Consider the following 22,623-nt stretch of genomic DNA (forward strand, 5'->3'; position numbering starts at 1 on the left):
TGCGGCGATCCTTAAAAGATTTCTAATTATTCAGCGGAACGTATAACCACTGTCCCCGCCACAAACGACGCCCATGCTTTAATCATACATATTTAAACTTATATATTGTATTGCCTTATATTGAATTTATATCTTTGTATTTCCTATTATGCAATATTAAGTAATGTAAGGAATTTTAAATTTATAAATCATAAGACTTTTTCTATTTAAAAAATTGTTATTCTATACAATACTCTACATTCTACAGACGCATCTAACGTTATTTACTTGTTAAGAGGTATATAGTAAAGAATAAACTCAAACATAATTTTCTGATAAAATAAAAAATAAAGCAAAATTTCTCATCTCTAAATTTAAGAAAGAAAGATATATTATTCTCAAAAAACTGGCTGTGATATAATTATTTAACCAGAGAATAAGTAAGAATGAAATAGAATTAGTTTTAAAAACTTAAATATTTCTTCTTGTACCTCCCACTACAGATAAATTTTACAATCACTGATGATTTTGTAACAAAAATGGCAGTAATTCCAAATAATAAAACTATTTCTGGAGTTTAAGTTAGATTTAAGGGCCCAGGTTCTGAAGGTCTTATCGCATACCATTTGAAAACCCATCACGTCAGTGGCCTGCCAGTTGGGAGCATCAATTATCGGATTAAGGTACCGAGTCATGCAACATTAAAAGCTTGCACAGTTTGAGTCAATGAGTAGAAGGCGCCTGTAAGTGGACCGTAGCACATGGTACACGGTGGTAGTACCGACCGACGGCAAAGATCCTTGCTAAAACCCAGGCTGATAGCAGAGAGCAGAAACCACCAGAACAGGCCTTTGTATGGAATGCTTTACGAAACATTTATATTTTATTGAATTTTAAAATTTCTAGTCATGGTGAAGCTCAATAGGGTCTGTAATTGTTTCGACTTCTTATGGTCCGGGTGGACTGCTAATTTGCAAAGCATTGTCTTAGTGGAAGGAGTTCGTTCTAGTTTAGCAACTTATTCAGCATTATTCAACTCAAAGTAATTCATGCAACTAGAATGTGACTTCAAGTCCTTCCACGGATGTTCCGTCTCACCGCAATTCATACAGATCGGCTCAAATTGGAAAAAAAGCATGCGGAATTTCTCAGACAGTAGCCCTTTTAACAACAAAGAGCTAGCAATCCATTTTTGCAATCGGTACTCTTTTATTCAAGTTTGATACTTTTTAGCTTTATATATACTTCAAAGTGCCGAATATCTAAATACAGTAACAACTGACATTCCAGTCATCACTAAATCTGGAATCGAATGCTTAATTCTGACTTGCAAAGAACTATGTATTGATCCTTTATCAATTCCAAAAGGTTCTCTTTAAGAGCTTTGACGTCTATGCTGTATCAGTCTCGGCTTCCTTCATTCTTGCACCCGACAGGTTGATCTTTCTCTTTACTTGACCTATCCCATCATTTAGCATCTTGCCTCCGAATTTGTTTTAACCCAAACAACTATTTCCTTAATCTCATGGTTTCACCGTAAGATTAAGGAAATAGTCCGTTCTTTTTAAGGAAACATATGAAGTCTTGTGTGTGAAGGTGTATCAGAACTGCATGTATTGGCTCAGGTCTAGATGGTTCAGAATGAACTTTTTTTTACCTTTTCAGGCTACTCGTTTATCTTCTCTTAGCCCGGAGCGATTAGAAGATCTCTGTTTTTCGCCATATTATTCGAGACTACATTGATTGAATTCAAATTAATTCAGCATCGTTATTTTTTTGTATTTCCCTTTAAAATGCTTGCCACTGCTTCCTGATCTTAAAAATTGTCCTCCCTCCAGTCATTTCTCTCTTTTTTCTCTTTTTTTAAAACAAGATCCTCATAAAAATACGAGCTCATCGAAATCATACTAAAACTCAACACAGAAAACACAGCAGGATTAAAATATGTTTAAAAGTACTTTTCCGTCCCTTCTGCTAGCGTAAGCCGCCTAAGAAAATCCATCATCCTTCTAAGATGAGGTGTAAAGCAAAAAAAACAGGTCATAAAAGCGTTAGTTAGCGCATGAAATAAGCACGACGTGAGATGGACTATAGGTATTCTAAATCGGATTGCTTATTAATTTGATTTGATATCTTTCCTTACTGAAAGAAAACATTTTTGTTTTTGTTTTCATTATCACATATGCAAACTTAAAAAAGAAAAGAAAAAATAATACATGAATTGTAAAATAGTAAATATGTGTTTATTTGACACACCAGAAATAATAAGAATTTTATTCGAATGATATATATATNAAAACAAAGAAAAATTATAGACATATGAAAAAAGGGGGGAAATAATAAGTAAAAAAATAACAAACAACAGATTTTAAAAAAATAAAAAATAAAAATAAAAAATAATTTGAAAAAAAGGATGAAATTTTATTTTAAAAAAACCGGAAAAAAAGCACTCTGTTTTGCGGATATAATCGTGTGGGCTAATGAAAAGATCATTTCTTTTTTTTCTGGTTTTTTTAAATAAAATTTTATCCTTTTTTTTTTTTTTTTTTNTCCTTTTTTTTTTTTTTTTATACTGTTGATTGTTATTTTTTTACTTATTATTTCCGCCCCTTTTTTTATATATCTATAATTTTTCTTTGTTTTATCTTCATTTTGAACTTATCTAATGAGTTCTGTTTACTTGCAGCTTAAGCGCAATAAATGAAACTTATTGTTTTTCTTAACTTTCTTCGTGTTTTCTTGTATTTATTTATTTATTATATATATATATTTGTAAACAAAACAACAGGAAGGAAATTTTAAAAGAAATCAAGATGGGTTTTTCATTTACAGCACTAAAGAAATATTATTTAATGTTCTTTCCTTTAATTCATTAATAATAATCAATAAACATGTATTTTAAAAGAAATTTCATGGTGATTATCCAACATTTGCTTTGTTACATCAGTAAGCTTTTTGATCACCTTGAAAGGACCCAAAAACTCTTTTTTCATATTTATCCTTTGATTTTATATAGTCTATTTCATTAAGTTTTAAGTATCTGAGTTTTGATTTTTCATTATCACTTTTGTTTTGCTTCTACTGAGCATCAGAGATATTTTCATATGTTTTATCATATATTTTGTTCATATCCGAAAGAGTTTCACCCAAGTAATGATCTTTATCTATTTGTTGTACTTGAATAACAGGATTAAAAGTTTCAAAAAGAGATGACAAATTTCGACCACAATGTATTATATTTGGTTAAAAATCTTGTATTGTATCAATAGAGTACATGTGGCCGGCAGCTTATCCTTTACTCAAATGTAAAGTTTCTGCATATTTATTTCTAAGAAAAATATTACAAGTATAGTATTTATTTATTTTTTCTAGAATCCATGAAAACTAATAAAATTTTGACACCTACTAAATTTTGTCGCCGTCCATAAAATATTTTTACTGTTATAATAATAGATTGTGAAGTAAAAAAAACCCATAATATTTGGAGAATCTTAAGCATCAAACACAGCTCAGTTATTAAAACCGGCTTCAGTAAATTATATTACGATATATCAAATTGTGTATATATAGGTATATATAGCTTAACTTTACTTGAACGAACTTTTAAATTTTTAATTAATATAAAAATTTGTCTAAATTCATATTTGATACTTGAATAAGACAATGTATAAATTTAAGCTTTGAAATTAATTGAATTAGAATTCGAATAAAAAAATTTAAGTTTTCAAGCCAAAAATGTTTGGCTTCATTGTTCAATGTTTGAAAATAAATTAATTTATAATATCAACTACTTACTAATTTTTAATTAAAGAGAAATTAACTCGATGCATAAATTGATATTTATTCAACTAATTTTAAGAGCATACTAATGTACCTTAGTGTTTCTATATAGTTATTATAGAAGTAAAATAAGTTCGAAACATGTTTGTTAAACTTTTTTTAGATAATTCTATGGTTGGTTTAATTTATTTTTTATTCTTGCGTCAAATTAAATCGATTCATTATTAATTCAGACCATAATAACATTCTCTTTCCTAAATTTTCTAGAACAGCTATTTTCTGCGCAGACGCAAAACCACCTTATTCGCATTACTAATTTACCCTTTGTTGACAATTACATGATGAGAAAGGGATAGAGAGTGAAGTAAGTAAACATTCATTCTAATCTTATTCATAAGTGCTGTGGCAAAGTTAAATGTTTAATTTGTATGTATATTTTGAAATGTGTATTTTCTATTCCTTAAAAAATTTTTTCTACAAGTGTATATAAATTCTAGAACAGTTAAATGGTTAGATATTATTAAAATATTTTTACAATATACGTTATTTCAAAGTAATCGATATGCAAATTTTCAAATTTAAATTTACGTTAAGAACATTTTACAATTTTTTTTTACAATAAGCAAAACGAAAACCATTTCCAGATAGACTTTTATTTATAATAAATTCTTGAAAAGTATTTTATTAAGTATTTTCCTCAAAAAAAACTGTTTTTAATAAAATCAAAATGTATGAATTTATGTATGTATGTAATTTTCGTATTACGTTTAACTGCAACTCGTTTACTTATTATCATTTGAAGAGGGTGCTTCACGTTTTGCATTTCAGCTGTACACTTGTTTCAGAAGTGACTAACACGTAAATATAAAAAAGACATTTAAAATCTATTTTAAAGAAATTGTAGGATGAATATTTAATATTTTGAGATGAATAATTTCTACTATTGTTAATGTTTGAAATGGCAATAATAATAATAAGAAGAAGAAAAATAAATATAATACAATGTTTATGCAAACTTTTTTGTATGCAATATAGTGTTTATGTTTCAGATTTCAGCATGCCTGCTAAAAGCTCATTTGGAAAGAAGAAGACTCAATCTGTCAGACACTATGCATCAGTGGTTTTCAGAGAATCATCAGTTAATGTACTTTCTGGCATAGTGACAGCAGCAACTATTCCGAGGAAACTTTTCAGAATCGTTGTCTTTTCGTTATTTTTAATTGCATTTATGTATCAATGTGTACGATTTCTTAATTATGTACTCGAATATCCAACAATTTTGAATATCGATATAGCGAGTCCAGATACATATATTGCTCCTGCATATACATGGTGCAATAATCAAAAGTAAGTAGTCATGAATATTGATGCAGATATCGTCTGACACCTTTGCATAATGTGATGCATACCATACTAAGTTAAAGTCAGTGAGCATGTGTTACTATAAATTGCACATTTAAATAACACCAAATTTCAGATAAATTGTGGTAAATGGAATTTCTCATGTCTGTTTCTCTTTAAAATCTAATAATATGAAATGGGTGAATAACTTAATATATTAAGAACTTTATTTTTATGTATCCTCAAATATGATTCTAAAGTTAGTGACGGATTCCTTTTTTGAAAAATTTCCAGCTAGGCATTAGAAAAAAAACTAGTTTTTCTCAGATGTCAAAATAAAGTATTTTTGGGAATTACTTAAAATAACTCGTTAAATAAAATAAAATTCACACTGTAAAGGTCAGAGGGTCAGAGGTCAGAGGGTTATACGAAACGGCTCAAAAAGTTTGATAGCTGTATGTACAATAGTTTTTTGTGTAGAGTGTTTTCCGTTAATGAGTTATTTTCATTAAAATTATCTAAAAAATACTCTTTAAACAAAAAATTTCCTGTATATTTAAATTTTCTCCATTAAATATGTTTATTTAAATTAATATACAATATAAATTGCAATAATGTAGTGGAAAATATTTATTTTTCAAAAATTTTGTCCCGAAGGTAGTCGGATAACTTAAATTAGGGTCTAAAGTATCGCAAGTTACACTACAGTACAAAGTAAAAAATTGGGTTCATCATTCATAAAATCCATTTTGTCGCAAAATATTATAACGTAACTTTTACCATAATTTCTTTAATTAGAGTGATTCGGTTATTTTACGGTAATGTTCTGGTAAAAACATGTTCTGGTAAAAATGGGTATTACGGTAAAAAGATTCTGTAATGTGATTGTTGGTCTTTTTTAATACAAAAGTTATTTGATACAAAATTTCTAACAGTGCAGCAGGAAATTCAAAAGGGTAATTATAATGGCCTGAGGTTCACAATATTCAAAAAAAAAATTAAGGGTGTAGAACAGTTCATAATGTTTACTTAAAAATTGAAGGCGTAACGACTGTAGTTCCTGACATTCTCCTAAAAATAAAAAAAGTGGACTCTGTGATTCATTATATTTCCATAAAAATAAGAAGGGTCACAAATTACAAGAGTATGTCATGAATCAGGGTGCAGAGTCTAAATCATGATATTCTCTTGCAATTCATAAAATTTCCTTTTTTAAGTTAGTTCAATTAGCTCACTTCAAGCATAACTTTAAATAATTTCAAATACCTTCATTAATTAATAATCCTGTACTTTTCAATAATTTATTCTATATTACCATTGTGCTTGGCTCATTTCCCTAAAACCATATTCTTTCCAGATTTAGCAGGAAAAAATATTGCGAAAAATATCCGGACCATTGCATGGAAATTAACGAAGAATTTTGTAAGGAAAATGTGCACTACTGCAAGAATGCAAATATAAAAGTAATTATTAAGATATTTTTTGCTAAATATCGGTCAATTATTTTGTTTATAATAATCAATATAAGCAAAACTATGCATTTTAACGAAAAACCAGTGAAATACACAGTTTCACCCAATACTCTATATACTATTAATATACAGCTAATGTAAAATATATTTCACTCTATTGAATAGATTTTATAACGCAATACTCTTGATGAATGCAAAACTTTTTTAACGTAAAAATAATAATAATAATACTTTATCTTAAATTGTAAATCTTATAATGAATGAAAGTAAATCTTATAATGAATGAAGTAAATCTTATAATGAATGAAGTAAATCTTATAATGAATGAAGAAAAGTTATAAATTTTATCTCAAATTTCATTATTAGACAAATGTTTGACTTCTCAAAAACAAACATTTATTTAAAGTTGAAAATTTGATTGCGATTTTTTTCATGATTTTTAATATTTTTTGTATTTTTAATCAGATTTTAAATCACTGCACCGTAAAAATAACTGTGTGAAATATGGAATATATGCATATTTTGCTACATGCATATTTATATAATATATGCATATTTTACTTTTATTTCATAATATATGCATATTTTACTTTTATTTCATAATATATGCATATTTTACTTTTATCTGATTTTTGAAAACTGAATAAAATGACAAGGAAGAATGAGTAATTTAGAAATACTAGTAATAATTTAATTTTAATGAGTTTTAATGAAACTTTTAAAATAAAATTAAATTATGAATAATTTTATTTTAAATACATTGAATTGTGAAGTAATAAAAACGTTCTTCTTTCCGTTTTATCACCAATTAGAGATTTTTTAATGAATTTAGATGGGACTTTTTACACTTTTTGGACAATTTTTAAATAGTACAAAGGCGCAAATAATTCACAATAAATTTTTGAAAAAAGAATGTCTAATAAATGCTCTGGATCCTAGTAAGTTCAACATTTTGTGTGCATGCGTAATAGCTTTCTAGTCTTCTCTTAAAATTTCTTCTCTTATAATTTTAATTAATAATAAGCAACAAATTAATTAATATTATAACACCAATAACTATACAAAATCATTTTAATTCTATGATTTTATTTGTATATCAAAAGCAATAGCAAACTCTTACATGAAAAAAATTCATTATTCCCTTTTCAAGTTTTTTTAATTAAAATATTTATGTTCCATTATTATTCATGTAAAATTTAATTAAAGATTTTATAAAAAGTTATTTTTCTGACAATAAAATCAATTTAACTAAATTACTTATTTTCGCAAAAAATATTTAATTTTCTTAGGCTAATAAAATGAAAGATCAACTTTTAGTTTAGATGATATTAAGAGTAGAAGCGGCTGATTTTAAATATTTTATATTTACAGGTAAAAAACGAATATCTTCAGAATAAAACTGAGATCGGTGATATATATCATCTTGTACATAACATTGAAGATACACTGTATATATTACTATCAACAACTGAGTAAGTCTTTCTTTTTTAGTAGTAAAAAATAAATAAATCATGAAGAGTAAAATCTTGGTAAAAAAATTCTATACTTAATTTTATTGAATGTGAAAAATTATCAGAGTTAATGACATGTTATGGAGTTTGAAATGTGATACAGTTCTGTGTATTAATTCATATAAAAATGCCTGAATAAATAATTTTCTAAAAGAAAAAAGAAAAATGCTTAGCTGTTGCATACACAATGATCGCATACTGAAGAAATTCTGGTGAAATTAGTGTACTGCACGGCAATGATTTTTCTGATGAAAACAGAGAAAAAAAACATAAGTCTGATAATAAAAACAAAGTATATTTAAACCATTTATTTAGCAAGTTTTCCTTTCATATGGTAGCGGTTCTCCTTAAATTTTGGATTTCCAAATTATAGCTCTTATTATAGCATACTTATAGCAAGGACACAGTGAAAAATACAAAATTTAAAAGTATATTTAATCAAATAAAAATTCTCCATACCATGATCTAAGAAATCTTGATAAAATTACCAAATTTTGCCACATATACTAAAATTTACTCCATATTATAACACTGTATTTTATAGTTAATTTAACCAAAATCATTACCTAAGGGCTTTGGTAAAAATTACTGATCTTGTTGGTGTTTCTATAGAGCCAGAAAACGGAAAATTTAACCATATTCTGTTAGTTTTGACCATATTTTTTTCAATGCCGCAAAACATGTTGATCTAAATGATTTGACTTGAAAAATATTCTTGATTTTTTTTAATTAATTAACTTTCTACCGCTAATAATTGTCATATGTTTTCATTACAATTATCTTCATTTATAAAATACCCTTTTGTATTAATGATATCCTTAGATGGTTTGATAATTGAGGGTAAAGATGCATTAATTAAAAAAACAGATGTTTTAATTAAAGAACAGATGTGTTAATTAAAATAATTTTAATTAACAAATATTATTGTTTCAGGGCACCGCAACTTTCTATCGATTTATTGCTTCGGTTGAGATCTCTGGAAAATTTGCTAGATTTTTCAATTTGCTTCAATGCCAACTCCGCAGTAAACAGTCAAGAAATGCCTTTAGTCTACAAAAGATTAGAATATCACAAAGGTAAATACATTACATTTTATGATTAATCACGTTTCAAACAATTCTTTACGTTTTTTTTTGAGATTTTTAAAAGATTTTTGAAAATAATTTAAAAAGTAATTATTGAATCTATTAAGCAATCCAATAATTTTAAAAATTTAATTTAATTTTGAGTACTGAACATATATTTTCGAGGAAATCTTCATGTTATCCCCATTAAGCAAATCATCGAAAAAACACAACGATACATTTCTTTATTTCATTTTAATAATCTTATAAACACCCGGTAGATAATTGAAACATGAATTTTAAACTTTTCTTGCTTAAAGTTATGATTAAAAGTTTCATTTATGTTGATAAAAATTTTTAAAAAAATTCTGAAAATTGAAAATTATTTTTTTATTAAACAAGAAAATGCGAAAGTGGGAAAATTTCAGAAATTATTTTATATCCATATTATTTTTGTAATTCATAAAAAAAAACTAGTATTAAAATTTTTACTTCTACTACAGTCAAAGCTTCAAATGATATTTTGTTGATATTAAAACACCGACTCTGAATTAAATTTGGTGTTTACAGAAATGTTATAGAAAACATATTTAAAGACATTGTTTAACGCCACCTTGCACCTTAAAATGATTATTAATATTGATTTCTGTTGCAATTCTGTTGTAATTGTTTTACGTAACTTAAGATGGTTAAACTCTAAATCATATGAGTTTAATATTTTTATTATTACTATTCAGCCTTTTTCAGAGTGGATCATAAATTCAAGATAGACTGTCATGAAGATGACATATTTGATCCAAACATTTTGCCCGGAATACTATTTGAGGTTCATTCTCCATTTGAAGCTGTGAACCCTTTTCTAACAGGGTATTTTTTGCAGCCTGGAAGACATTACAAAATAACAATTCATTTAGTAAGTTTTTAGAACAATTTTTCAATTAAATCTTATTTATATACTATTCCAATTATTTCGTGTTTATTCATTTTAATATATCACTAAAAGAAGAAGTAATCCTTAATATATTACATTAGATTCTTTTACTTAAGTCCATTCAGATTTTTTTTTATTAATTGCTACTTTTTGTGTTCTAGAAGTTCTTCTAAACATGTAATATATTTGAAAAGTAATCTGGGTGAATTATTCGAAATTTCCCTAATTTCGCACCATGGAAATTTTCTTAGATTATCTAAGACGAATTATACCTTAGATATATTTAATATTAAAAATTGTAATGAAAGCAAAACTAATTATTTTTAAGATGCTTGTTCCAAAGAAAAATTATAAATAAGGTAATAACTAGTTACAAAGAAATGTTTAAATTAATTTGAAATATTTAAGTATTCGTTTATTTTGCGCCCAAGGTTTGATTTCTAAGTCCAAGGATTTTGGGGTCAAAACTGGCTTTACTGAATGTAATCTTGAACAATATATACACTTTTTGTGCAAAAAAGAAGCCTAAGATTGTTCAATATAAAAGAAATTTTAAACTTAGATTTATTATAATTTATTTTTGACCTATTGGATGATCTGTGGAGAAGGTGAGACTATTCAAGACTATTTAAAGAAAGACAAAGACTATTTAAAAAAGACAAAGACTACTTAAAGAAAAAGATATAGTCAATTATGTAAAAGCAAAAAGAATTCAATGGCTAGGACACCTTGAGAGAATGGAGGAAAACAGAGGTACTAAGAAGATATTTAGGGGACAGTGCCAGGGCCAAAGGAAAAAATGAAGGCTGGTCAAGAGATGAATAAGAGCAATTCCTATCTGAAATTAGTTTTTCTTCTAAAGTTACAGATATTTTTTATTTTAAAAAATGACATTTTCGATCTATTTTTTTTTGTCGCAATGTACAATTTTTATATATAATGAGGAAACGCATAAATATTGCAACAAATAAAAAATGGCAACAAATATAAAATGGTTTCTAGCGCACTTATTTGGATTAAAATTTCATCGAAACCCATGCCGGAAATGTCGTCATGAGCGGCTAGTGACGCTTCTCTATTATGTTCTGCAACACATAAAGAAACAGTTCATAATTGGGAAATACCTCTAACGGTGTGGAAAAATTATTTTCGAGAATGTGTTGCTGTGCAATTTTAATCCTTATGATATGTCCTATCTCCCTAGAAGTTTATTAATTCGACCCCCTGTTATATATGTAAATGACTTCTTTAAACTTCTACATTTTGACAAAAGATAGACTAAACTAGACTGAATAAACTAAAACAGACTGAACAAGACTACATAACTAAATTCGACAAAAATCTACTAGAAACCGAATGCAGATTCAAAATCATCGATAAAAAAGAACTGCGGAAATATCTCATAAAATAAAAAACAAAACAAAAAAAGTCTCCCTTTGTAATTTAAATTCTAAGTATCATTTTTATTTGTTAGAAAGAAGAAAAGTTGCTTCCTTCTCCGTACAAAACAGATTGTATTGATTATGATAACAAATGGCTGAACAATGGAAAATCAGGGCCCAGATCGCAAGAAGTAATGCATTTATTTAAAAAATAATTCAGATTTCTATCTTTTTTGCATTAAAAGTATGTTTTTTACAGTTTGTCACTTTGTATAACATATATTTTAAATTTCAACTATAATTTTATTGAAGTTCTGACTCACTGAAAAGTTTTAATGCCAATTCATGTCGAAGAGAAACATGTTTTTGCACATGTAAGCAGAGAGACAATTCTTGTCACTTATCTGTGCTTTAATTTAAGCCTTAGTGGATAAAATGCCAAGAAACTGTCATTTTACAAAATTATTTATATAGATTATATAAATTTAAAAATAATGGAATTCGTAATTATAAAAATTAGAAAGTTATACATTCTAACTTACTTTCTCTGAATAAGCATACATGTTTTAGGTGGACTGAGATGTTTGATACTCAAAATATAGATGTAGTATCAATCTGTAAAATATGGTTCCAATTGCTTAGTCTGGAGAGAGGTTGAAAGCTCAAATCCCCTCATCTAGTTTTTTTTTGCGTGTTTTGTATTATTTCGAGAACTTTTTAAGATGGTTAGAAAATTTTTGGCATGTAATTATAAAACTCGGGTATCCAAAAGTAATTACATGCATAAAACTGTTTTTACAATTATTTATTACTTTTTAATATTTAAATTAGCAATTGTTGAAACATTTCGAATTGGAAGATTTTAAAAATTTTATTACTAATTTAATTTTGATAATTTTAAATGACAGAATTTGAAAGAAACTATTAGAATGGATCTTGAAGAATAAAAAATTTTAATTTAGCTTTCTTGTGGTGATAAATAATCAAAAAAGTAAAATTATCATTAAGGGGTAGAAAAGTTTCACCACTCTGAAAAAGCTATTGGGATCATATTTTTCAAATTGCCCTTATACCCCCCTCATATTATTTTGAGCATCGAGGACCTGAATTTTTTGATAAAAAGGTATTTTTATTCAGAGAAAGCATAGTTTTGTGTCGAATTTCAAAATTTAAATTATCACCAGCTGTAACATATTTGAATTTTTAAGATTACCCTCCAGGTAATAAAGTTGAATCCTACTCTGTTAGAAATTTCACGGAAGAAATCTTTCAATAGCAATTTATTTCATTGTTATTTCACTATATTGAAACACAGCAGTCAAATAATCATAAATAAGATGGTATTCAGACTGTTTACTGTGAGAAAAACAGTTTATTTAATTTTGTCACCTAATGCGGTTAATTCTCAACTAATACTGTTAATTCGCACCTAATAAGGTTAAGCAACCATAATTTTATCGCAGTCCACTTCAGGAAACAACTTAGCTCCGTGCAGCTGGATGCACAGTAAAGCCGAGAAGGCTAATCTATCAGTATCATGACTACTGTTCGAACGGGAATTCGAGTTCCAGCTTTGACAACATGAGGTTTTTTTTTCCATTTCGTTCAAAGCATGGAGAGTTTTAGTGTCCTGTACTCCCCAATTTGTGTTCTGCACTTTCTAATAAATATTACCCAACGAATAGCCCATCTCTAATGTCCAGTTAAATTTCCTTTTCACGGTTTTAAAAATATGTTAATTGCAAATGGCTAAAAACCGTATAGTTTTGCATTTATAGTTTCTTAACCATACTAGTTGTAAGCGGTTTCAAAACCGTAAAATTTAAAAAAAATATTCACTACCATAAACTTTACGGTTAATTGGATGGACAGACTGCTGATGGCTATTTTATCACAATTTTGGAATGAAAATTCTAACAGTGTAGTACTCAGATTAAAAAATATCAAAATGTTCACTTTTTTGTGTTCTGTTCTTTAACGCTCAGGACACTTTACTTTCTGAAATATTTGGGAAATTTCACTGTTACTGCTTACAGTTACTGATATAGGCTTTTGAGAACCTTAATTGATTTAAAAGATGCCGTTAAAATATTTAAAATACCATTTGTACATTGAAAAAATGTCATAGGCATAATCATGAACATCATTGGGTATAAATGTTGTATGTAAAAAAAGTATAACAGTACACGAATATAAATATCCTAGGACATAAATGTTATTCGTACAAAAATTAAAGAAGAAATTAACGGTCACCATGTTTGGAATGTGATAACTGTGAGACCTATTGAATACCGACCACACCCAATGCGGCGAACCGGGTTGGAATCCCAGTCGATACGAATTCCGCATCTGGCTTGCACCGACCACAGTGCTGACGTGAAATATCCTTAGTGGTAGACGGATCATGGGTTAGAGCCATTCAACCATCTTACAAGGCCGGACTATGGTTGATCTAGCGTCATATGATGCCGTTCCCGGACGTGTTGCGATGCAATTCTCCATCTTTTGAGACGTCCAAATTCCCCTTATAGTTTATGGGACAATCTGTGTATTCCATGATTAATATTCAGAAATAGTAAATTGTATTAATTGAAATTTTTTACTAATAATTGTTATGAGTGAAATTACAGTATTATGAATTTGAAATCGCAGGAATGTTTTTCTTGAAACATAAAATAAATTTTTCCTTAATTTATTTACAGATGTGCCGCCAAAAATGCATTGTAGACTTTATTTCTCATTGTTTTAACTGCACACATTTATTCTTCACTTATCCTTCTGATAAAAGAGACCTTTGTCCTCCAGGTAGCGTTACTTTGTTTTTAAATTTCCTATTTATTAGTTTCTTTTAAAGGTAAGATAAAGCAAAAAAAAAATCATCTAAGCATTCTTCTCTATAGTTCATATATTGTATTTGTTTTACAGATTGATCCTTAAAAAATGATTTCTTTTTCAAAAGATTTTTTCAATACTTCTCAATTTAAACTACGTCTCCACTTACATGGTGAAGCAATATTTGTTAGATTGGATTGATAATTTTAGAACATGCAAATATTGAGTGCATTTTTTTGAAATTTATTATGTGAATTCATTCATTTTATTTTCATTCGATTTGCATCAATACTTTCCTTATTATCTCTGCATTCTTTTAATAGTGTTCAGGTAAAATGTTTTATTAGAGGAATTTTCTCATATTATTAACAAATTGATTGACAAACTCTTGAAAAAATTTCGTCAAATTAATAAGTGAGAGATAATAATGAAGTTTTCACGGCCGATACACGAAGAAAGAATTCTAGCAAATTACCGTAATGCATGGTAAATACATTTCTAAAATTGCAAAAAAAATTACAATTTCTGGAAATAAAATCAAAAATAGAGGTATTTAAACTATTTATTTGGTAATTTTTTCATTCATGTTGTACAAGTTGGTTTTCTCAATCATAGTTCTTATTACCACACATTTAATAAAAAAAATGCAAAACTTAAAAATGAATTTTACCGAAAACATGTTTTTTTAGGCCAGGCTCTAAGGTATCATGATAATATTACCAAATTTTATCAAACATTCTAAAATAAGGCTTTTTGTGCTTTAAACAAGAGGCCTGCACTAATTTTACAACAATCATTATCAAAGTGCTTTGGTAAAAATTACCTAGCTGGGCTTTCCATAGGACCAGAAACGTGGTAAATTACACCATATTCCAGTAGTTTTGACCATGCTTTTTTTTCAGTGCAGTTATATATTTTTTTAAATTTTTTTATTTTTAAATAATTTTAGTATCACCTTAAATGATATCCATTCATCTCCATAAAAATATTTTAATACATTAAACTAAATGCAGTGTTATTATAAATATTTAATTATATAATATAAATAATCATACTTCCATAATTATAGCATGTGAGTTTAGATATGTTATTATAGACTAAGCAGCTTAAGAAATCGTTTAAAGGTATCAATTTTGAACGTAAATTTAATGAACACTGTATAGTATAATTAATTTTATTCTAGGCATGAAAAACATGAATATTACAATAAATGATGAAAATTGCTATGAGATGTATCAGCAGATAGAGGTTTGCATTATGACATGCAAAGAAGAGTGCTTGTAAGTAAAATTATTTTTTTATTACACATAGGAAAACTTTAATTTATTTTTTAAAAAAAATATTTGTGATTTTTATTTTTTATTATATTTTTTTCAATTTATTTATTTCAGAAATATATTAATTTGTTCATAGCTAAATTTTATACTTTTAACTTAGTTTTCTGTGCCATGAACAACCACATTCGGTAGGACTTTTAATAAAATTTATTAATTTTCATTAACATATTTTTTATTATTTCGATTCAAGCGAGAGGTTTTCTTAAAAATACTAAGCATTCGCTTAGATTAATGAGAAGCAGATTCGAAATTTTTCTAATTTGGAATTTTGGAAATGAAAGATAGTAGACTTGGTTACGAGTTAAGTTTCCCTCAAATCTTAGTTCTTCCTCAAGTTGGAAGTTTTTGCCAAGCATTCTGATTATTCTATTCTTATTATATTTCTATTCATAATATGAATTTAATGCTAAATACGCCTTTGAAAATTAAAAAATAGGAATAATTAGAAAATTATTAAACAGTAACAGTGATGAAAATTTTATTGTTGCCATGATAGCAGTTTCTAGCTGAGTTACATTTTTTTTCTGGCAAAAAAGTTACCGAAGTTATGAACCATCTGGTCCAGTTTTTTAAATATGATAATATAAAAACCTTTTTTCTGCTTGCATGCAAATTCTTTTAGTTTCTCTAATGTTCTATCAAAAATTAGCTATTTATTAGGTACAGAGAAAAGTAAAGGCTGTGATAAAAGTGGCAATAATCGTGGTAATAGTTTATTTTCTAAAAATATGTTTATTTAGCACTAGTTATACATAGATAAGAACCATTGAATTGTTGTCTCCACATTTTTCTTTGAAACTAATTTAATGAGCGTGTGAAAAAATACCTACCTACCCGGTAGCTGAATTTATTTGAGTCAATATTCAGCACTATCTCCCATGACTTCAATTTTATTGTGACTCCAACGCAGTCAAGCAGAAATTATTGCAAAAAATAGGCTTAGTCAAGCATATACATTTAGGCTTAGTCAAGCATATACAAATTTTATTATAATAAAGTTATACGATTTAATTTGAATTAACACATTTATATTTCAGCCATACCTAAAAGGACAAAATAATTGAGACTTATAATGAGCCCAATATTTTAACGAAAAATAACAGAATTGTAATTTGTGCCCACTTAAAATTTTCTTCAAACGAAACTGATGACTGTGCCATCAAATTCTTTCTTTGTAGACTTGTAAAACAATAACATGAAAAATGAACATTTTACTTTTTTTAAAACAAACAAAAAAAACTGTTCTTCATTTTTATTTTTAAGTTAGGAACAAAATTTCTTCTCCTTTAAATTTTATCTGCTATTTTTACTTGATGTCCACTTTATTTGCTAGCATTCATTTTTATCGGAGGGGGAAAATAATTGTCAGATGTTGTGCTAAACTGCAGCAGCCACTGCCATGATGGGGGGTTTGTGATACCGGGCTTGCCTATAATGATGAGTATCCACCGAATAAAGACACTTATCCGATCACTAAAATTTGAAACTAAAGAGATTTTTTTTTAAATTTATATTTGAAGAATTTTAATTCTTAGCCAATCACAGATTAATCCCTTTATGCCGTAGCTTTTTAACTAACAAGGGAAACTAGGGAAGTGTGACTCGCCAATTTTGAAATGAACTAGTGGGATGTATGCCTTATGAAGAATAATTTTAGGGGGCAACATTCGTTTAGGCCCATAGAAGGTCCTGTGAGAGATAAAAAATAATTCAATATATAGAAAAATCGGTATTTTATTACTTCATTGCAGACTATTAGATATTGTAATTGTCTCAAAATCCAATTAATTTGTAATTAATTGGATAATTAGTTAATTCGCTAATTAATAACTTAATTAACATTCGTTTCGGCCCATAGAGGTCCTGTGAGAGATAAAAAATAATTCAATATTTTGAAAAATCGGTATTTTATTACTTCAATGCAGACTATTAGTTATTGTAATTGTCTCATAATCTAATTAATTTGTAATTAATTGAATAATTAATTAATTTGCTAATTAATAAATTAATCAGAAAATTAATTATTAATTAATTGTTAATTAATTAATTGAATTGAAATTACTTACTCCAATTAATTTGGAATGTTTTTTTTTAAAAAAAAATGAAAAAAATTTGATGTCAATTTGTTTTAAAATTAACTTAACAGGTTTTTCTGAAAAACTACAGATATATGAAATTTCCGAAATCAATTTTGACAATAAATATGTGCATTATATAGTACGTGAAAGTGCCACAAAATTAATTGGAGTATGAGACAATTAAAATAACTAATAGTCTGCATTGAAGTAATAAAATGCCAATTTTTCTATATATGAATTATTTTTTTATCTCACACGGGACCTTCTATGGGCCGAAACGAATGTTTCCCCCTAAAATTATTCCTCATAAGGCATACATCCCACTAGTTTATTTCAAAATTGGCGAGTCACACTTCCCTAGTTTCCCTTGTAAGTGAGAAAGGTACTACAGAGTTTTACCGAGTTTTCCTTAGTAATTAGCCTAACATTCTACGAAAAAATTAATTTTTAATAGTTTTTTGTTAAAATTCTAAAAATATTAACTTTTTAATATTATTATTTTAGAGGATATAGAAATTGAATGAATTATATTGGTAAACAGAGATTCAGAGTAGGTGCAGAGGGCCCACCAGAGGACTCATTTATTTTATCAAAATGATTTTTTTGAATTGCCTTCATATAAACGTAAAATTTTATTCCTTTTGTTTTAAAATTTAACTTAATTTCTTCTTTATAGAAAGGTATCTTTTTCTACTGAAGTGAAAGAAATGTACTTATCGAGAAATGTAAGTGTTTTAAAATATTTTAAGTAAATATAAGAGAAACACTTCAGTACCTTGTACACAAAATTTTTATTTTAAAGAAAAATGAATCTTTTGTATCATATGCACCAAAATAGAACTATTTATTGATAAGCTAGATCAATGTTTCGGATTTGAATTTTCAATTTGCCAGCAATTTTGGTTAAAATAGTACATACTTTTAGCTATTATTGAATGAATCAAAAACCATTGCATGACTTACGGCATTACTTTCGTGATAGGATTACATAGAAAACTGCAATGACTATCAAGAATAACATAATTTCTTTAGAATTTTGAATGATTTGTCTCACATTAAATAATGTGTTTTAATTCTGGCAATAATCATAAATTACTCTAAAGAAAGAATATAGATACCTAATTCTGATGCACAAATTATATTTTTAAATCAGTTTAATTTAAAATTAATAAAACGTATATATTTTATGGTAAATTTAACTTTATTTTCATATTAATTTTCTTAGAAACCTGACAACAACTCCACCAGCAATTCGTAAGTGTTTTTTATCATTGTAATCTATAGTTTTTAGAAAAAAATCATGATTGTTCATACTTAGAGTAATATTTCCTTCTTAATTTTCAGTCGTTTCATATATTTAGATGTGGACATCAATGACAAAGAAATCACACGTTTTGAATTCAGTCCAAAATATCAGGTATAATAAGCTAAATATGAACAAAAAATAATAAATATTACTTCTATGGATTTTTAAAAGAAATATTTTTTGTGTTGAATTATAAAAATTCATCTACACAACTTAACTTCCACTTAACACTTAAGCTTTTCTTGGGCTTCATGTAGATTACCTACAAGATATTACAAAATACACCGTAGTAAGTGCTCTATAGTATGCCCATCATAATATATTGGATTCTCTATTATAACAATGGAAAATCTAATTTTCCCCTTAGTTTTGTGTTAACATCTATAATGCGAGGCGTGCTTAGATGATCTTAGTGATGGTGTTTAGTTAGTTATTAGAGATCCTATGGCAAGCATGGTTTTCCGCTTTAGACAATGTTGGAAAAGCAACACAAATTCATGAAAAAGCTAACTCGTTCATGGCTACATACTTCTGGCATGGTAAATAATCACCATTTAATTTAGTATTTTTTGTGACTGCAATTGACTCTTCGTTAAATGCAAACAAAAAAATAAGCAAAATAGAATACAGTTCCTTAAATGTTATTGTTTAACTGTTAATAAACTAATCACTAAAATTAAAAAAAGACAGAAATGGCCCACGAAAAGATTAAAGCAATTTAACAGCAATATGTTAAAATTAGAGACTATCATTTAATCATCTTCAAAAGTGAAAACGTTTTCAGACCTTTTATTCGATTAAATAATAATACTATATCGTAACGCAAACATGATTTAGACACGTACATAAATTTTATCACCATGCTGTTGAAAAATGTAATATAAAGCTTTCAGTATAAATACATCATTTGGAATAAGAACTTTTAAGATATTAATTTCAACAAACAAATATTCTATAATACGCTGTCATGCATTTCCAAATCTCATGAGGATTTATAACCAAGTTTCAAAATCACATTGGCTTAGAATTTTAACTATAGCGAGTCACTCAAGAAGTTCAATTTATTCAGATAAACACGAGTTCCATAATCTGAAAACCACTATTCATCTTTTTTTCATAATCATAGATCTTTTCATAGATCATAGATATAGTATCATAATCATAGATCATAATCATAGATATAGTATATAAGAACAGATCTTCTTCATTACCATCATCAATTTATAGTCAACTTTTGTGACTGATTTAGTTTGTTTTATAATATCATAAGCACGTGATGGTTTTTATGCTTGACGTAAGTCTTAGTTTATGCCGTTTAGCTAAACTTTCAAGCCAAACATAAGCACTGGAGCATATGGAGAGTTTTGCTCATTTTTTGAATCAGTTTCAATAATCTTAAACAATTTGTACTGTAACAGATATAGTTTTTATTGTAAGGAGTTGTAATTTTTAAAAGTTATTTTTTTTTGGGGGGGGTGAGTTATTTTATTTGAGAGAAAAACATCTGTAATCAATTAACATAAACTTTTCGGGAGAAAAAGAGGCTGTTTCTGTTGTTACTTGTCACCCATGTCTTACATAATATCCAAATACTTAAATGCCCACCGGCTAAAAAGGCTTTATTTAAAAGTTGCAAATGTGAAACCTTTGTTAACTATAAAATTAAATATTTTTCAAGTCATGGCTCGTAATATCTTGTCTCGTCATGGCTCGTCTTTAATTTTCTCGGCAAAAATTATTGCACATTTGTCATATAAAAAACATAGCCAGGAAATACACAAGTGGGCGACCTTTGTGCTAAAATACAAAACTCAGGCAAACAACGTTAAAGAGCACAAAAATATTTATGAAATACAGACAGCTGTTTCGGATGCTCAAAGGGCAATCTTCATCAGAGCAACAGTTGAAGCTGTTGCCTTAGTTTCATAGTCAGGAAGTTAAAAAAAATAGAAGCAATGCTTCAATTTGCAAATGCGTAGTTATTGCATACATCTTTTTATAAAAATCTTTGAATTTCCTCCATTTTTGTGTTTTTTCAGAACGTTGAAGCCTTCAGTTACATTGGTGGATTTATTGGTATATGGCTTGGTGTTTCATTGGTTCAAGTAGCAGATTTCCTAGAATCTATCTTTCTCATCATTCGTTACTTTCTTAAGAAAAACCGCAGGCCCCTGAAAGAGATTGAAGTCAGTAGCTAGGATTTAAAGAACAAAACTAGTTTTATTTATTTTTGCAACTATGTATAACTTTTTTTCATGATAAAAAGACATCAAAAAGTGAAGAAAAAATTCAATTTGTTTCAGACGCAAGAAATTTAAAATTTTCTAACAGCCTTATTGAAACCTTGATGTTATGTTTTTGAAATGTAATTTAGTAATGATGGAAATATCTAAAACTCAAACTGTTTAAAGACAGGACAATTAAATATTGTAATTCTAGTTTTATTTATTTATTTATTGTTACTATGTGGAGTTTTTTTTTTCACTGTAAAAAGTTCTCAGAAGGTTCAGAAACTTTTCGATTTATTTCTGACTCATGGAATTTCGAATTTTCCAGCAGTTTTATTAAAATCTTAATACTATTTTTCTAAGATGTAATTAAGAAATGATGGAAATATTCAAAACTGAAACTGTTAACAACAGCACTAGTAACAATAAAGATTATCAAATATTTCAAAAGCAGATAACGTAAAAATGTTGTAAGGTGCTTTCTTTATCTACAGGGTAAATAGTATTCAAAAAAACAATGTGAGATGTTCAATGTTTAACATAATTTATCTTACATTTGCAAATGAATGTTTACCGACCACAGTGTGATAGAATGTTCGCCACCCAATGCTGCGAACGGGGTTGCCGGCTTGGGTTGCCAGGCTGCTCATCCGGCTTGCACTGATCACAGTGTTGACGTGAAATATCTACAGTGGTAGACGGATTATAGATTAGAGTCTCCTTGCCGTTAGGCTAAATGTGGGAGATTTTTATGGTTTTCCTCTCCATGTAATGCAAATGCGGGTTCGTTTCATCAAAAAGTCCTCCCCGAAGGCAAATTTCTTCCAACACTTGATCCGGGAGTTCCTTTGTCTTATGTGATGGGCTCAAAAGTAAATGGTTACGGAGTTGAATATTAGTAGTCGCAAATCTAAAATTGGTTCGGTTATTCAATGACAGTTATAAAACAAAATGGATGTTTTCAGAGAAGTGGTGGCTAAGAGGATAGAGCACTCATCTCTCAATGAAGTGAGACGGGTTCAAATCTTAGCATTGGCTGGTCGATACGAATTTCGTACACAGCTCGTACTGACTACAGTGCTGACGTATAATACCCTAAGAGGTAGACAGATCATGGGTTAGAGTCCCATGCCGTCAGACCAATCATGGAATTTTTTCGTGGTTTTCCTCTCCATGTAATGTAAATGCGGGTTGTTTCCATCAAAGAGCGGATTATTTCCATTCCGAATTTCTCCCTATACTTCATCCTAGAGTTCGCTTATCTTCTGATTCGGGTTCAAAATTACAAGGACATGGAGTTGAATGGTAGTAGTAAACTCTGAATGAATAATTGATTAAAAATAAAATAAAATGATTGCTTTGAACACTCACTGTTGCACATG

At 28.0% G+C, this 22,623-nt stretch overlaps 1 protein-coding gene across 1 annotated transcript; it reads left to right on the forward strand.

Annotated features, from left to right (window-relative positions):
* The first annotated feature begins 4,021 nt into the window (after window positions 1–4,021).
* On the forward strand, window positions 4,022–21,691 carry LOC107452667 (uncharacterized). The gene is made up of 13 exons (XM_016069214.3): window positions 4,022–4,123; window positions 4,809–5,106; window positions 6,458–6,563; window positions 7,944–8,044; window positions 9,017–9,159; window positions 9,885–10,060; window positions 11,553–11,651; window positions 14,163–14,265; window positions 15,476–15,572; window positions 18,384–18,432; window positions 18,933–18,961; window positions 19,052–19,124; window positions 21,053–21,691. The coding sequence occupies exons 2-13, from the start codon at window positions 4,817–4,819 to the stop codon at window positions 21,209–21,211; spliced, it is 1,425 nt and encodes a 474-aa protein (XP_015924700.2). The 5' UTR covers window positions 4,022–4,123; window positions 4,809–4,816; the 3' UTR covers window positions 21,212–21,691.
* Window positions 21,692–22,623: the final 932 nt, after the last annotated feature.

Source organism: Parasteatoda tepidariorum, chromosome 7 (genome assembly GCF_043381705.1).
Source record: "Parasteatoda tepidariorum isolate YZ-2023 chromosome 7, CAS_Ptep_4.0, whole genome shotgun sequence".
Classification (NCBI taxonomy): domain Eukaryota; kingdom Metazoa; phylum Arthropoda; class Arachnida; order Araneae; family Theridiidae; genus Parasteatoda; species Parasteatoda tepidariorum.

Excerpts from the sequence above, each read along its gene's own strand:
- LOC107452667 (XM_016069214.3), top strand. The coding sequence starts at position 4,817 with ATGCCTGCTAAAAGCTCATTTGGAAAGAAGAAGACTCAATCTGTCAGA. Across the intron at positions 6,564-7,943 it reads GCAAGAATGCAAATATAAAA|GTAAAAAACGAATATCTTCA; the intron begins GTAATTATTAAG and ends TTATATTTACAG. Across the intron at positions 11,652-14,162 it reads CAGGGCCCAGATCGCAAGAA|ATGTGCCGCCAAAAATGCAT; the intron begins GTAATGCATTTA and ends ATTTATTTACAG.